Genomic DNA, 16,176 nt, shown 5'->3' on the forward strand with positions numbered 1-16,176 from the left:
ACTTGACTATTGCCGTTCTGAGGGGACCTGAAACTTCCAAACACAAACTAAACACGGAGTTTTCAGAAGCCCCCCTTTTTTATCGGATATGCATGAGAAATGGATCCTATTATTACGACAAGGAGCCGTTTTTAAGGTTACACACTCACCAAGTTTTGTTCAAATTGGAGACCCAAACGTCTGACCCTTCTCTTGTAAGCCACTTGTATGAGTTGGGTTGCCATGCAGCCCACTTCTACAATTGATGTTATGCATTAACTACCTTTTCAACATACGTTGACCTTCCTAAACTGTTTCTGCAATTGATTTTTCTTCCTTTGTTAAAATGCTCACTCTATTTCCTGTATGAGTAAAAAAGGCCCATTTAGAAATTTATTGAATGAGCCACAATTAAAAAAAAAATATTTAATATAATTAATATTATATATTATTCAGTAATGCTTCAAAGCATTCTTCAATATTATACTTTAAAAAACCTCGATGATAATTATTCAACAGATCCATGACTAACATAACATTAATCCTGTGTAATGTAATGTCTTTTATAAATGACTAAGTGAAAATAATTGATAGTGAGGTTTTTTCTATTGTCCTGTACTTTCAATATCAAATCTCAATCTTGAGCAGAATTTATATAAAATAAATTCTGCTCGAGATTAAGCATATAAAAATTCTTATCAGATTCATACCTAAATCATCATAAAATAATGTTTGTCATCATATTGTGAAAAAATAGGACTTCTAAAGGTAAACGAATTGACATAAATATGATTTAAGTTGAAAAAGAAAAACTGAATTATTTATATAGAAATTGTAAAATTTTGATGTATTGAAAATTTATTTTATATGTTATTAATTGCAATCATAAGCATAATAATTATTATTAAATTTAAATTGGAAACAATTTTGCCATCATTCTGTTAGCAAACACTGCTTGACATAATAAGTTAACTAGCAGTACTACCCTCTTTTGAGCAAATAAGAAACAACTAGTATTTTTTGTAAATTTTGATAGATGGTAGTATCATATTCTATGAGCTTATTTTATAATGAACTTCATATCCACTGCTCAATTTAGGTTCATAGCAGTGTGCAAAGGTACCAGTTTCAGTGACTATAAAATCAGATGTAATTAAAGATTTAATCTGTTGCATATGTAATTTTCTTGAAGATTTTTAGGATTCCAGCATGTTATAGAAATTATATGCAATTCCATTATAACAATTATGTAAAACACACTTTAATGTCCTAACATACATAAGAATATATGTTTAATGTCATACATAACCATTACTGTGTTCATAGAAAAGTGCTTTCAAATTAAATTGGACCAGAACAGGCAGGGAATAGACTGCAAATGATTAACCCTTTGCAGTCCTAAATTTTAACTAATGTGTCATCATGATGTGTGTGGAATAACCAATTTATTTTTATGCAAATCTACTGAATGAAATACTGAAAAGAGTAAAAACAAAAATATTAGTTTCTAGATTAACATGAATTATTTTCTGTTTTTAGTTCTAACAAGTAAGTCCTGATTAGTACTATATGTATGTCAGAATCAAATTATAGCTGCCATACAACATAAATAGCTTTATTTTTCTGTCCATTTAAACATACAGAAACTTTGGGTGCAAAAACACTTTAAAAGTATAAATAGAGTATTTGTAGTTATCTCGCTCATTTCTGTCGACTCGTAACTGACGAAATCCTTCGGCATTCACTAGGACGGTAGAACCGACCGAGAGACGAGAACATTCTCTCGGACTGTATCGAGTTTATTCTTTCAGTTAACCCGTCAGTGCTTTCTGAAAGTATTCAAGTAATTACATTGACTGGAGATGTGGTTTTTGTGCCTCATTTTAAATTCTAATATTGTAATTACATTTTATACGTAGAGTTCTGCATCGGAGCAAGAGTTAACGAGACAGAATTGTCACTGTAGACCGTGACAGAATTGGTACTTTCATTTCTTCTGTTCAACCTAAATTTTTTTGGAAACATAATTTGGAAATAGAAACTAGTTTTCTGTTAAAATTATGTGAATTATATCAGATGTTTTTGAAAAATTAAAGTATTAACAAAAATAATATAGAATAAATAATGATCCAAGTAAAAGTTTTTATTAAAGGACTAAACAAAATAGGATAAAGAACATATATAAATTAATAATACAATATGCAGTTTTTAAATCTGATGCAAGACTCTATAATAAGCAATATAATTTTAATATAACTTATATACAAATCACAAATAAATTTAAAACTAATAATATTTTATTTTACAAGAATGGCTTTATTAAATACATTCACACAGTTCTCTAGGGACTGGATCATTAGTTTAATTTCTTATAAGAGAGAATTTTCTCAATAATTATAGTAAACTGAATGAATTTTCATTTCTGTGTAAATAAAAATTTGTTCAGTTAACAATGCTAAACACCCTGATAATAATTCTTTATAGTAGTCATATTGCATAAAAAAAGAAAATTCAACTTTACATTTAACATTAAAATAGACTTATTTTTGACTCTGTGGAAAAATATGTTTGTGTCATATAAGCTTTAACGACACTCTTCAAAATTTTTATTGACACTGTTGGCCATTGGAAAATGTTATTACAATATTTACATCATTTTGGTGAAACTTTGATATGTTATTACCTTTTAAAATAAATACGCATTTTTTTATTACTTTTGTAAAAATCATTGTCCCTTTGCACAATTTTTTGTACGTTGAGATATTCCTATACCGACACGGTACACGGGCGCATCGATATCTTACTTGTTTCCAAATATCAAGTCGGCATCTGGTGCACCTTTGGGATGATGATACTTTTGACGCCTGTCCCTGTTCAGATTCATGACTGCAGGTCTCTGCTGTGCAGCTAACATCTCTATTTGAGAAAAGCCATATATTTAGTAGAAAAAAATATTATATTTATTATTTTTAATCAAATTAATTACCTTGATAGTCTTCTTCTTCTTGTCTCTCATTAATATCTAAAGTTAATTTTTTAACTTGTTCTTTCTCCGCTCTTTCAGCCTATAAAATAATTACTTTTGTATTAAGATAAAATAACAAAATTACATGTTTAATATGTGTAAAACTTAATTACCTCTTCCCTGTCTTTCAAATTTTGGGCTAATTCTGAAGTTACAGGTACTTCCAAGCTTTTGAACTATAAATTATATTTCAAAAATTAAAAAAGTTATAGCATATAAGATGGTGCTTTTCAATGAAATTTGATTTATCTTGCACTTAGTTAAGAAATTATCTTATGTTTCTTTTGAAAGGAACAGTTTAAAATATTCCTAAGTTAAAATATGAGGGAAAAAGATTAACAATTCAAGCTAACTACTGTTTTCAGAACAAAATTTTCTTAAAACTTTTTTTTTATCACTTACTTAGCATAAATACAAAAGTTTTTAGAAAATTGTTTCATAATTTAAATTCAAATATTTAGAACACACATTAAACATAGATATTGTATTAACAGATTAATTGTGAATTGAGACAAACTCAAAACTATCATAATTAATTCTTATTGATTGTATTGTAATTCTGATATGCCAATATGATTTAACATTATATAACAAATATTAATATTCAATTTTTCAAATTACACACATTCTCAGAATTCACAGTGAAATGCTTGTTATTGAGCACTATTAAGCAATAAATGTGTCTAAGTTTCTGTGGTAATTGAATGGACACTGTTAAGATAAACTACAATAAATCTTATATATTGAAATTACAAGTTGAAAGTCACTTCTTATTAGTAAGTGGAACCCCAGTTAACGAACTTAATCCGTTCCGCGACTCTGTTCATTAACTGAATTGTTTGTTAACCGAAGCAATTTTTTCCATAGAAATTAATGCAAATGCAATTAATCCGTTCTAGTCTCCGAAATTTTTATGATTTTATTTGTAATATACAGTAATTTTCTTTGATGAAAATGTAGGAAAATGTAGTATCTATCATTACAGCAACAAACATGTAAACTTTGTTTAATAAAATAGCACTGTACATACCTTCGTTTGTTGTAGTTGGTGGCAGAAAAGTGGAGATATACGAATCTTAATGCTTAGAAGGGGAATTCTCTCCAAAGAAATAATGGGTAGCACTTCATTGGAAGATTCTTCGAGTTCAAAGTCTCTTTCGGTAAAAAAACCCACCAGCGGGCTAAGTGGTCTTCATACCTTCAACACGGGGAGTTCAGTCATGGGTTCGCACCTCGCTCAGACAGTCTGGCTACGTGGAGTTTTCCAGTTTTTTCCATGTCTGTAACACCTAAATAGGGGCCAGTTTCCCTTAAAAACACCTCCCAGAAGGCATTCCTCCTAGGCAGATCACCCAAGTGTTGCATTGCCATAACTTAACAAACAAACAAACAAGAAATTGATCTAATGTTGATTGTCTTACTCTTTTAATCAAAATTTTTCTCAAATGCATTGTCGTTTATATTGCGTTGTCGTTTTCTATTGCAACTATGACTTTTTTCTTTCTTGGATGCCATATTGATTAAATATATAAATCACAAAACTGAAAAAAGAAATATAGCACAAACACTCGGAAAAGCAATGCTTAGCTCGCGCATGCCTAACACCAACTAAAATTTGACACAAAATACCGTTACGTTCGTTAACTGAGAGAAAATTTTTGCAAAATAAAAGTTCGTTAACCAATTTGGTCGTTAACCGGGGTTCCACTGTATATGCTTGGAAAGTTTTGTGATTACATTCAATTTGTAGTCAGTTTCTAAGAAAATTTGGCACATTCAGAGTCACAAACGAAATATGCAAGATAATGTTAATAAAAAAACAGAATACTTGGACTTGTAATGCTAGTAATCTAAAATTAACAGAAAAATAAATGGTCTGAGACACTCAAGTTTTCACACAAACACTGATGCGTAACAAGTATCAAGCAAATGTAATGTATTATACTCTTAAATCTGATTCCATTACCAAGTGATTTTCAATGAAACTTTGTTTTTACAAGATAACGAGGAAACTTTTTTGAAGTTAAATTTTACAATTGCTGTCTTCAAATCTTATATCAACACTTTACAAATATCAAATTTTTCAAAAAATTTCTTAAATCAAAACCTTATGCAAGATAACATTAGTGAATTACTTTGTAATATTTTAAACATAATTTTTATTTACCTGTTGCTTGTTTCCTCTTCTGGTCATCAATACAAAATTCATTGTACTATTTTCTCTGTTATTTTCATCTTCAGGCTTCAAATTCAGCAATATTCCTCCTGAAAGGTATGCATTACTTAGAATTAATTAAAAATATATATAATTACTATAATCAATTTGGGATTAATCCATACTGAAGCTAATAATCAACTGATAACATTAAGTAACATTAGTGGAAATTTTTATTGACTGACATTAAAACAATTACATATTAATTAAGTTTTCAAGTTATATAATTTTTAATTCACCTAGTATTGTTTGCCTGCTACCACCTTTAACAATAGAAAAGTAAGAAATGCCACAAACTTAAACTATCATATTGCAAACAAATAATAATGATTAAATATTTAACCAGTGGTTTAAAACAATTAATGTTAAGATGTAACAATAACCAATGATGATTTCACATTAACCACAATTAAAAATGTCTAAGCCAACATATATAACTGGGGATGGTTATCTCATGTTTAAATATATCTGGAAGAGGAGATTGGACTGGATGCTCAGGTAGCATAACTGGCAACACATCTGCATGGTAAGTAGTAGTTGTGAGTTCAAGTCCTGCTCTGGACTGATTCATTTCTTCCAGAATTTTCTAAATTATTTAATTTAATTATAATTATTAAATTTAATAAAAGGTGGTGCCTAATGCCTCCCTCTAGTGACAAATTATTTAGTGATTAATTTAAATAATCACGATATAGTAGCCCGATATAATCTGGTAGTTGTTGGCTTACTACATTAAAAATGCCTATTTATATGAAGAAAATAACTAACTGAACTCTGATTACAGTAAGTGACATTTCTTGTGTATTTAGGACATGTAAATTTTGATAACATTAAATGACTGATAATAAATTTCATGACTGTATATATACACAGGCATGTAGCTATATGAAACAGTAATTACAATCCTAACTCTCTGCCATAACCATTTGAATTTACAAGTAAATAGCAGTAGAAACAAAGACTCTCACAAGCAATTGACTAATAAATGAAATAGAAAAGTATGCTTATCAGATTAAAATACAAAGCTACAGGAACTGCTACAAGGTAAAGAAAATTTAATACTTATCCTTGTTTGACCTTTTTTTTTTTATTGAGTATTATCATGTGTATCACTAGTTTACATATGACATGCAAATGCAGTTGTCAGTATGTACAATAAATGTGTTGCTAGTAATTGAAGACATTTTTATGGTAGCCTATCTACTTATGTTAGCCAACACTCAAATTTCTGGCTACATCCCTGTATATACAATAGACTATACTTATAGATGTGAAAATATAACTACCTGATTTTTTTCCTGTGCCACCTTTTATATTCATAGGAATAACAATATCAGATTGTGGCTTGATAGAATCTTGACTGCGATGCTAAAAAGCAGAATAAAACAAATTAAAAATTTATTGTATAATCTTGGACGTATTATTTGTCACATAAATAAGTTATCCTGAATTAATTTCTACAATTAGGCAAAATTATCTGTATCTATAGTTTTATTTAAATCAAATTTTTATGTTAAATGCTCTGTTAATTTTAGCTGTGTAAAATGAGCTAAAAAATTCTTTGTTGATGACTATTTAAATGTTCTACAAATGCATATCACAAAAGTTTGATATACAGTGGTACCTCGGTATACGTCTGCTTTAGAATACGTCCAATTCGGAATACGTCCTGTTTGGATGAAACAAATTTTGCTTGGTGTACGACTTTTGTTCGGTATACGACTTAATTCAATTATATGTGCTATCTATGAACAAGTAGCACTAGANTTAATCACTAACAATGGTTTATAAAAAGAAAAACTTTAATCTAGCAATAAAATAAAATATGACAAAAAATAATAAAACAAGCACTTAGTCTCTGTTAATTAACCTTGAAATGAAAGATAAACAGTAATGCATCAAAATCAATGACAAATTAAAGGATCAAATTATTATTGTTTTAAACATTAAAGGAAATTTTTAGGATTCATAAGAAATTTAAGAGTTCCTAGGGAAATGCTAACAAGTTTTGATAAATCAGTCTCTCTACTCAATGTTTATTTTATTTTAAAGCAGATTTAAAAATATTTTTTAAAATTATAATACTGAATAATGATTCAGTATTATAATTTGAAACAAATTTGTAACAAATGAGAATCAAAATGAATAAATAAATGCACCTAAAATAATTTGATTAATCTAGTTTTAAAAATAATTTATAAACTTATTGTCTGTAGTAAGTCATCATCTTTAAAATTAACCAAATACACCCATAACTCGCTATATGGCCGCTCTTTATACAGCATTTCGCTATAACGGCCCTCTTCAATTAAGGCACATTTTCGATTTACGACCTAAAATGTTTCGCTATAACGGCAAAAAAAACTTTTTTTCGATGTCGATATATCTACATGTTGCCAATCTTGCGCAAGCGCAATCTTGATGCACACTCTTTTCTATTTCCTCTTGTTTACGAGCATTATTCAGTGTGTGCTCATAAAGCGGCTGGTTTAGACTTGTCTGTGAGTGTTTTATGTACATATTTATTACTGATTGTTACACATTAAGCTACATTTATCAGTGACGTTACAAGTATCTGCCAATTGAAATAAATAAATTGAGTATTATCTATTATCATTATTAAACTTATTTTATAATTTCATTATTTTTTAGACAAAATGCCACTGAGATGATTATCGACTTCAGAGACTGATAAAAAGAAATGCCGAAAATCAGTCACACTAGGAACTAAACTAGAAGTATTACGTCATATAGAAGCTGGAGAGAAAATTGTTGAAATTTGCAAGGCAATGGGACTTGTGAAATCTACCATTCAAACTAGTCACGATAAAAAAAAAAGATATTAAAACATATTTGCAATCTGCTGCACCTTTAAATGTCTCGAGATTAACAAGCCAAAAAAACTGGATTATGGAAAAAAATGGAAAAACTATTGATTATATGGATTGAGGACAATAACAAACGGAGAATGCCAATGAGTCAAACGACTATCCAGGAAAAAGCTTTAAGTATTTTCGAAAATTTGAAGAACGGAGATACCGATGAATCTGCTGAAGATGTCACATTCCAAGCAAGCCGAGGATGGTTTGAAAAATTTAAAAATAGATTTAATTTGCATAATTTGAAAATGAAAGGTGAAGCAGCTAGTGCTGATGAGACCACATCTAAGGAATATCCCAACATTTTAAAGGAAATTATTGAAAGAGGTGGTTATAAACCTGAACAAGTGTTTAACGTAGATGAAACAGGGCTTTATTGGAAGTGAATCCCTGATTACACGTACATTTCAAAAACCGAAAAATCTGCGCCTGGTTATAAGGTGTCTAAAGAACGATTAACTTTGCTACTTGGTGCAAATGCCGCGGGTGATTTTAAGCTAAAACCACTTTTTATATATTTGTCCAAAAATGCAAGGCCTCTTAGAAGACTAAATAAAAATCAATTACCCGTCATATGGAGATCCAACAAGAAAGCTTGGATGACTAAAGCTACTTTTGAGGATTGGTTCAAAAATCACTTTTGTACAGAAGTGAAAAAATATTTGCGAGACAATAACTTAAGCAACAAGGCTTTGCTAATTTTGGATAATGCACCAGGGTACTAATTTATCCAAACTATCTGAAGATGTCATGATTGAGTACCTTCCAAAAAATACAACAGCACTGATCCAACCAATGGATCAGGGTGCAATAGCCACTTTTAAGGCATATTACCTACGCCGAACTTTCCAACAACTTATAAGGGAAACCGATGGTAAATCTTCAATTAAAACATTTTGGAAAAACTATAACATCAAGGATTCTGTTGACAGCATCAGTGAATCATGGAAGGAATTAAAATTAACAACAATGAACCATGTTTGGAAAAAAATATGACCAGAATGTGTAAAAAGTACTGATGCAGAAGTTAATTTCCTTCCTGAAATCAGGCAAAACATTTTGGATCTAGCACATGATCTCGGCTTTGAAGGTTTGAACGAACATGATGTGCTTGATCTACTTGAAGCTGATAGGGAACCCCTTTCATATGAGGAACTCTTTCAGTTGCAAGCAGAACTGGCATTTGATGAAGAGACAGAGCCTGTTGTATCCAAACAGCTAACATCAAAAACTTTGTCAAAAGCTTTTTCCAGTTTCGAACAAGGAATAAACATCCTCTTTGAAAACGATCCTGACGTTGAACGTAGCGCTAAAGTTTCTCGAGGAATTAATTCAGCCATTAGCTGTTATAAATCACTGAAGAACGAAATAGACAAGAAGGCAAGACAAACAACGGTGGACAATTTTTTTAAGCCAGGCCCATCCTTACCAGCAAAAAATGATGACGACAGTGATCTGCAGGTTACCATTTCTTCATCATCTTCAGATTAAAGCCATTTAAAAAAAATTATGCATGTAAACATACACATATTTTATGTAACATGAAGTTGTTTCATTTTTGTTTATAGATTATTGTTGGTTTTTAGAGTCTGTTATTATTTTATGTACTTCTTATGTATGTATTTTTGATTTAAATGAAATAAAAAGATAAAATGCATTTTGAATGATAAACCATGTTACATATTTAACAAATTTGGAACCGATCCCATTGAATTTGTATTAGAATAATTGATTCCTTATACGGCTTTTTGCTTTGCAGCCAAGTTTCGTGGAACGTATCTAGACCGTAAAGAGAGGTATGGGTGTAAATATGATAATTTTAGAAATATTAAAAATATTTTACTACTTTACTTACTAAAATGCTTTCAGATAACATTTTATCAAAAGCAGTCATAAAATCTTCATCTTCCTGACATGATATATGCTTTGGTGCAGATGTTACAATTGCAACATCCTGATTTTCATCAAAAAGATGACCTACTTCTTCTTCACTAGTGGATACTATTCCTTCAACATCATCTACTTCATCATTCTCCTCCTTTAAAAGCAATATTTCACCACAAAATTAAATACTTAATATTTTAAATGCTTTCTAAAGTTATAAATTTACATCTATAGGTTGACTCTGGCTCAAGCTAAACATATCAGCATCTACATCACCATCTCCATCATGAAAACTTCCATCTTCACTCTGTCCATCATCCTGATCTTCTGAAATTCAAATAATTTTAATATATTTATTTAAATAAACCATGACTAAGTTACATGTAGTAATTAACAAATCATTGCAAACTAGAATTTATAATAATATATAACAATATTTTTTGAAATTAAATTATCATGATAACTGAAATATTTACATATTTTATTTCATTTTTGGCAAATTGCATATTAACTACAACAAAACCAAATTTAATACCAAGAAATGATATTAAATGCCATATATTTATCAACAACACCCAAAATTTTAATATATAATTTGTTTTAACTTCATAAAATTAGAATTACAAAAATAATGCAAATTAAATTATAAAAAGCATAATACATTTTCTTACATATTTCACACACACACACACACACACATTCATAAATCATAAATTAAATAGCTTTATTAATATAAATAGGGCGCTGACCGTCGAGGCTGCTGGCGAACTTTTTTTGTGGATGCTCGTTAATGTCTCCTATAATCTAATACATATATTTTAAAGTTATAGAGTGGATATAGTATTCAAATGGAGAAAACTGAGTATAGTTTAATGTTAAAATTGATTATCTGTCTGCTGTTAATGGCCGGAATAGAACCTAATCCAGGTCCTTTATCCCGTTCACCTCAAGAAAATGTCCGCTTAGATATGCAAAAGAGGGGGCGAGGTCGACCTCGTAAAGAGAATGTTAAAGTTTTTAATTCTGAATGCTCAGAAGAAGAAACATTATGTGGAGAATTATTTCATTTGGAAGAAGAATCTGCTGGATATAACTCCGGCCCGTTGAAATCTTCGAAAATTTCAGAATATTTTGAACCATCATCTCTTAAGGAACCCCAGGTAGAACCTCACTCTCAATATTCCTTAAAATCAATATATGAAATGTTGCAGTCCAATTTTTCTCAGCTAAACCATGATATCCATGACATTAAAAACGAATTGCAATGTATGAAAGAGGAAAATAAGAGATATCAAGAGGAGTTGCAGATGCTATCCCAGGAAATGAAAAAACTAGATGTGCTAGTGAAACATAATAGTCAGCTAAAAGGTACGTTGGAATTTGAACTGGATAAATTGGTTAATGAAAAAACAAAAAATAACATTGTCATTATAAATTTTCCTTTTTTGAATACTGATTATATAAATGAAATAGAATTCTTTATTAAAAATGTTTTAGAAATAGAAAACTGTTCAGTTGAAACATTAATTAAATTAAGAGATAAAGATACTAACCCAATGATTAAAATATCAGTAGATGGTGAACATAACAGAAATCTTATTTTAAGTAAATTTTGGAAATCGAGAGTTAAGTTTAACAATGAGAGATATAAAAATGTAATATTCACCACCGATATATGTAGAAGATCCAGACTGAGAAGGAAGAAATTAATGCCTATAATCAAACAAGAAAAAATAAAAGGAAACAAAATTATTGTTAGAGATGATTATTACATCCAAGGGAAAAATATTTTCACTTATGATATTAATAGTAATTCAGTTATTCAGTTGGATGATTTTTTAGAATAGAGTCGTTTGATCTCTCTAGATCCAAGGCGACTAACTTAGAAATGGTTCTAACCTACAATAGTACTAATATGGAGAATGTAAATAATGAAGTTAATAAAAGTACTGATACTCAGGTTGAGACTGACATTGCTAACAATTATTGCTCCAATATTAAAGCATGTACTGAGGATATTGTTAAAATTCAATTTGGTTTTTGGAATATACAGGGAATTCGCGATAAAATTAACAATCCTGATGTTAAAAAATATACAAAACAATTATCTGTCATCGGGTTTACAGAGACATGGATAGAGGATTTATGTGAAGAAGATAAGAAAGAGTTTGATAAAGAATATACAATAGTGGTCGGCAAGGCTCTGAGGTCCAGCAGATTTGGACGCCCTTCTGGTGGTCTTCTGTTGATGGTGAGAAAATCATTTGGTGTGATTCATTCATATTATACTACTAATTCCTTTATTCTTCTGATAATAGATGTTAATCGGTCACTACAAATAGCTTGGGGAGAAACACGAATTGGACTAATTTTGGTTTATATTTCTCCTTCTATAAGAAAAATAACATGCTTTAAAGAATTACAAAATTTTATCAACCCATGGATCAATGTTATAAATTTTTGGATTGTTGGTGGTGATTTTAATATTCGTATAGGAAATTCTATGGATTTAAAGTATAAAGGTAATAGTGACCTTATATATAATAAAAGACTATCGAAAGATAAGTTTCTTTCTAAAGATTCTTCTACATTATTAAACTTTTCCCAGGAAAATGATTTAGTTATACTGAATGGTAGAATTATAGGAGACTGTCCGGCTGAATTCACTTTTATTTCACATAATGGAAAATCTACTATTGACTATATTATATGCTCTCAAGCTATGGTGGATCAATGCCTGTTTATGGAAATTCTTGAACTAGATTTATCAGACCATTTTCCTGTGAACTTAGTGTTAAAAGGGAATAAGCAAACTATTGGCTTAAACCAAGGATCTCATAGTTCTTCTGATATTGTGAAACAACTAAGACCCAAGTTTAATTTACATAAATTTCAGAAAGAATTATTATTTATTTCCGAAGAATTAATACTATATGAAATGACTAACGATCCATATAGAAACTATAACAAGCTAATGGATTTACTACAATCTTTCTTTTTTAAAAGTAATAGAAATAACATAATTAATAGATTTAAACAATCTTGGTATGATAAAAAATGCTACTACTACAAAATTAAGAAACAAAGAAGCTTACAGAAATTTCGAAGGTCTAATTCGTATTACGATTTAAAACAATATTTGCTTAACAAAAGAATTTATAGAAACATAGTTAAGGCCAAAAAGATTAAATACTGTTCTTCAGTCAGTGAACTACTAATTGGTCAAAAGGATTCTAAATTGTTTTGGAAGACTATAAATAGATTTCGTATAGATACCAAGAGTATTAATAACTCATTTATCTCTTATGATGTTTGGCATAAGTATTTTAGTGATTTTTCACATTGCTATTCAATTTATAATGGAGTGCATACGATCTTTCAAGAAGAAAAAAACAGTCAATCAAATGGAGATATGTTTAATGCGGAAATTTTGTACTCTCATATTAATAAACTGAAAGAAAATACAGCCCCAGGTTACGATAATATAACAAATTCAATAATAAAGAATTTTTCTAAGTCAATGATTGAGTATTTAGCCAGAATATTTAATGATTTATATAATCAATCTATAATACCTAATAATTGGAATAAAGTAATTTTATATATGATTTTTAAAAAGGGAGATAAAAGTCAACCAGCCAACTATAGACCGATTGCTTTATTATCTGGCTTACGGAAACTATATACATCTATATTATCGTCAAAATTTAATGAATGGATAGATATAAATGGATATAAAAATAGTACTCAATATGCCTTTAACAAAGATGGTGGTACTCTTATAACATTGTTTGTACTTACGGCAATAATACAACTACAACTACTAAAAAAGCGACATAAAGTATTCGCCCTTTTTTTGGACTTAGAAAAAGCATATGATTCTGTTTCAATATCTAAGTTACAAAATAAAATGTTTAAATGTCAAGCAGAGGTTAAACTGATTAATGCAGTTGGTTTGTTGTTTGGTCAGTATGATATAAACATAAAACAAAATAATACCATATTGTCAAGTATAAAAATAAACCGAGGATTGCTACAAGGGGACCCATGGTCTCCCTATCTGTTTAATTTTTATCTACATGATCTAAATGAGTGTTTTACAAACGACAATGATGGTTTTTGGTTTTCAGATCAGATAGTTCATTCCATATCATACGCTGATGATATTGTTGTATTAGCGCCGACTGCAGCTGCACTTCGACGAAAAATCAAAGCTTTGGAAAAATACTGTGAAGACTCTAATTTAAAAATTAACCCAAAAAAATCTTATGTAATGATCTTTCGAAATGGTACCAATTTATCAAAAAAATATATGTCTTTTTTTCTTAATCAGGAAAGGCTTTTAATTGTCTCAGAGATGAAATTTCTGGGTATAATGTTCACATCTACTTTGTCGTTCGAAAAACAATTCAAGAAAGTAAAAACTAAAGCTTCTACCTTGATCAACAATTTAGTTAAACTATTTGTTAAATTAAAAATTCGTAATATAAAAGTTCAATTCAGATTATTCTCTTCCACTGTTTTAAATTCATGTGGATACGCTGCACCTATTTGGAGTCCTTTGTACTTTAAAAAATTGGAAATTATTCAAAATAAATTTATACGGAAAGTCTTTTCATTAGACTTTAATATCTCTGGAGCGGTGTTGCGTCTTGAATTGTATAGATTCAAATTGGGCCCTTTTTTCATGAGAAGATATGTTAAATTTTTGAGTCGATTGAGAGACAATGGATCGTTACCTTTTCTACTGTTGGAATTATTATATAATAAATCGCTTAATGATAAGTCTAAACCAAATTGGGTTTATCAAGTGTCTACTGTATTTAATATGTATGGGTTCTCAATAACTCCGTTTATATATAATACAGATTTAAATGAAATATATAATGTTCAACTGATTAAGAATGCTTTTGAAATCTCTCTATCTCAAGATATACATGATGTTAAAAGTCATAATAACTCTATTTGTTATAATATTATTCTGAATTATCCAGACATCAATAATTATACTGGTTCTGATTTATCCTTCAATGTCAAAAAGTTCTTTATTCAATTAAGATTAAATAGAGAAATTATTCTGATTAATAAAACTATCTATCAATTCTCTAAACTTTTTTGTATAAGTTGTAATGTTGCCATGTCTAAGCTTCATTTGTTTTGTACTTGTTCTTGTAATAGAACTCAAGAGTTACGGAAAAGATATAATATTGAGACTTTATTTTTAAAACATAGCGAGGATTCTATGTATTTGTTCTTTCATAAAGCTAAAAAGACTACTATATATAATCTATATAATTATGCTCAGAGATTTTTTATTGTTAATCAATTTAATATATTGATTCTGTAATTCTGTTAATACTTTAATTATGAGAATGTATAGACTGTTATTGTATTGCTTATGAAATTATGTAATGCTATGTATCACATTATTCCACCTTTAGTAACAGGCGAAAGCCTAATATAAATAAAGTTATGAAGAAGAATGTTACATATGAAATTAATCTTATCATTCTTTATTTAAAGTAAACTTAATGAATAATGTTTTCTATTAGATGATGCTACTATCTTCGTGGCTGATATAAATTTATGTTCGCTTTTCAGTGTTCAGATACAAATACAGTGTATAAAGCGCTCCCCTATAAATACAACCGTAAAGCGCTCCCCTATAACGCAAACTCGTATAATGCGACAAAAAAATTGCAACTACTACTCATGCAAAATTCAAATTTTGTCATTCAGGGGTACAGGTTTCCTTCCTATAACACGGAACGTATTCCCCGCGTTGTACGGTTATCCGCTGTATATTATTATAGAGAATATAATAGAATTCTATAATTCTTTTAGATAAAATAATATTATAAATCCTTAGAGGAACATCTTTTCCGTTTATGACATTTAACAGACAGTTCTGACAATTTAAAATGAAATAAGTCTATATTCATTCGTAGACAGGAAGAAATAGTAAACATTAATGGATTCGACGTATTAGGACATTCATTAAGTTCTAAGATGCGATCATTAGCTAAGTTCTCTTCAGTTGCTCAATTGTTGGTGATTCTATTATTTACTAATAATAGAATGACCAACAATTCCTACTATTAGAATTAGCAATACTGTATTTATAGTCTATTTCTAAGCAATTATGATTTTATAATAATCTTACTATTAGCAAATGTCTGAATTTAAAAATAATA

General features: G+C 29.3%; 2 protein-coding genes across 4 annotated transcripts; one reads left to right on the top strand and one right to left on the bottom strand.

The window, feature by feature from the left end:
- Positions 1-1,573: 1,573 nt before the first annotated feature.
- On the bottom strand, positions 1,574-10,422 carry LOC111637634 (regulator of nonsense transcripts 2-like). Of its 3 annotated transcripts, XM_023383167.1 has the most exons (9): positions 10,209-10,422; positions 9,954-10,136; positions 6,506-6,587; positions 5,172-5,269; positions 3,118-3,180; positions 2,966-3,044; positions 2,784-2,895; positions 1,886-1,984; positions 1,574-1,808 (listed from the first exon to the last, which is right to left on the bottom strand). In XM_023383167.1, the coding sequence occupies exons 1-9, from the start codon at positions 10,239-10,241 to the stop codon at positions 1,799-1,801; spliced, it is 759 nt and encodes a 252-aa protein (XP_023238935.1). In that variant the 5' UTR covers positions 10,242-10,422; the 3' UTR covers positions 1,574-1,798. The 3 variants fall into 3 exon arrangements, 2 of the variants coding, with proteins under 2 accessions (XP_023238935.1, XP_023238936.1); XR_002758724.1 differs by lacking the exon at positions 1,886-1,984 and having other exon boundaries at positions 2,663-2,895; positions 10,209-10,337; XM_023383168.1 differs by lacking the exon at positions 1,886-1,984 and having other exon boundaries at positions 10,209-10,415.
- Positions 10,423-10,884: 462 nt separating this feature from the next.
- On the top strand, positions 10,885-12,466 carry LOC111637633. The gene is made up of 2 exons (XM_023383166.1): positions 10,885-11,142; positions 11,209-12,466. The coding sequence occupies exons 1-2, from the start codon at positions 10,885-10,887 to the stop codon at positions 11,827-11,829; spliced, it is 879 nt and encodes a 292-aa protein (XP_023238934.1). The 3' UTR covers positions 11,830-12,466.
- Positions 12,467-16,176: the final 3,710 nt, after the last annotated feature.

The sequence above is a fragment of the Centruroides sculpturatus genome, unplaced genomic scaffold, assembly GCF_000671375.1.
Source record: "Centruroides sculpturatus isolate CEXI.00-Female unplaced genomic scaffold, Cexi_2.0 scaffold1133, whole genome shotgun sequence".
NCBI lineage: Eukaryota > Metazoa > Arthropoda > Arachnida > Scorpiones > Buthidae > Centruroides > Centruroides sculpturatus.

Bases quoted from the DNA above. Each gene is read 5' to 3' on its own strand.
- LOC111637633 (XM_023383166.1), top strand. From the start codon at position 10,885: ATGGCCGGAATAGAACCTAATCCAGGTCCTTTATCCCGTTCACCTCAA. The intron at 11,143-11,208 runs GTAGAACCTCAC...AATTTTTCTCAG, and splicing joins CATCTCTTAAGGAACCCCAG to CTAAACCATGATATCCATGA.
- LOC111637634 (XM_023383167.1), bottom strand. From the start codon at position 10,241: ATGTTTAGCTTGAGCCAGAGTCAACCTATAGAT. The intron at 10,137-10,208 runs GTAAATTTATAA...TTGCTTTTAAAG, and splicing joins GCCAGAGTCAACCTATAGAT to GAGGAGAATGATGAAGTAGA. The intron at 6,588-9,953 runs GTAAGTAAAGTA...TCTGCTTTTTAG, and splicing joins TGTTATCTGAAAGCATTTTA to CATCGCAGTCAAGATTCTAT.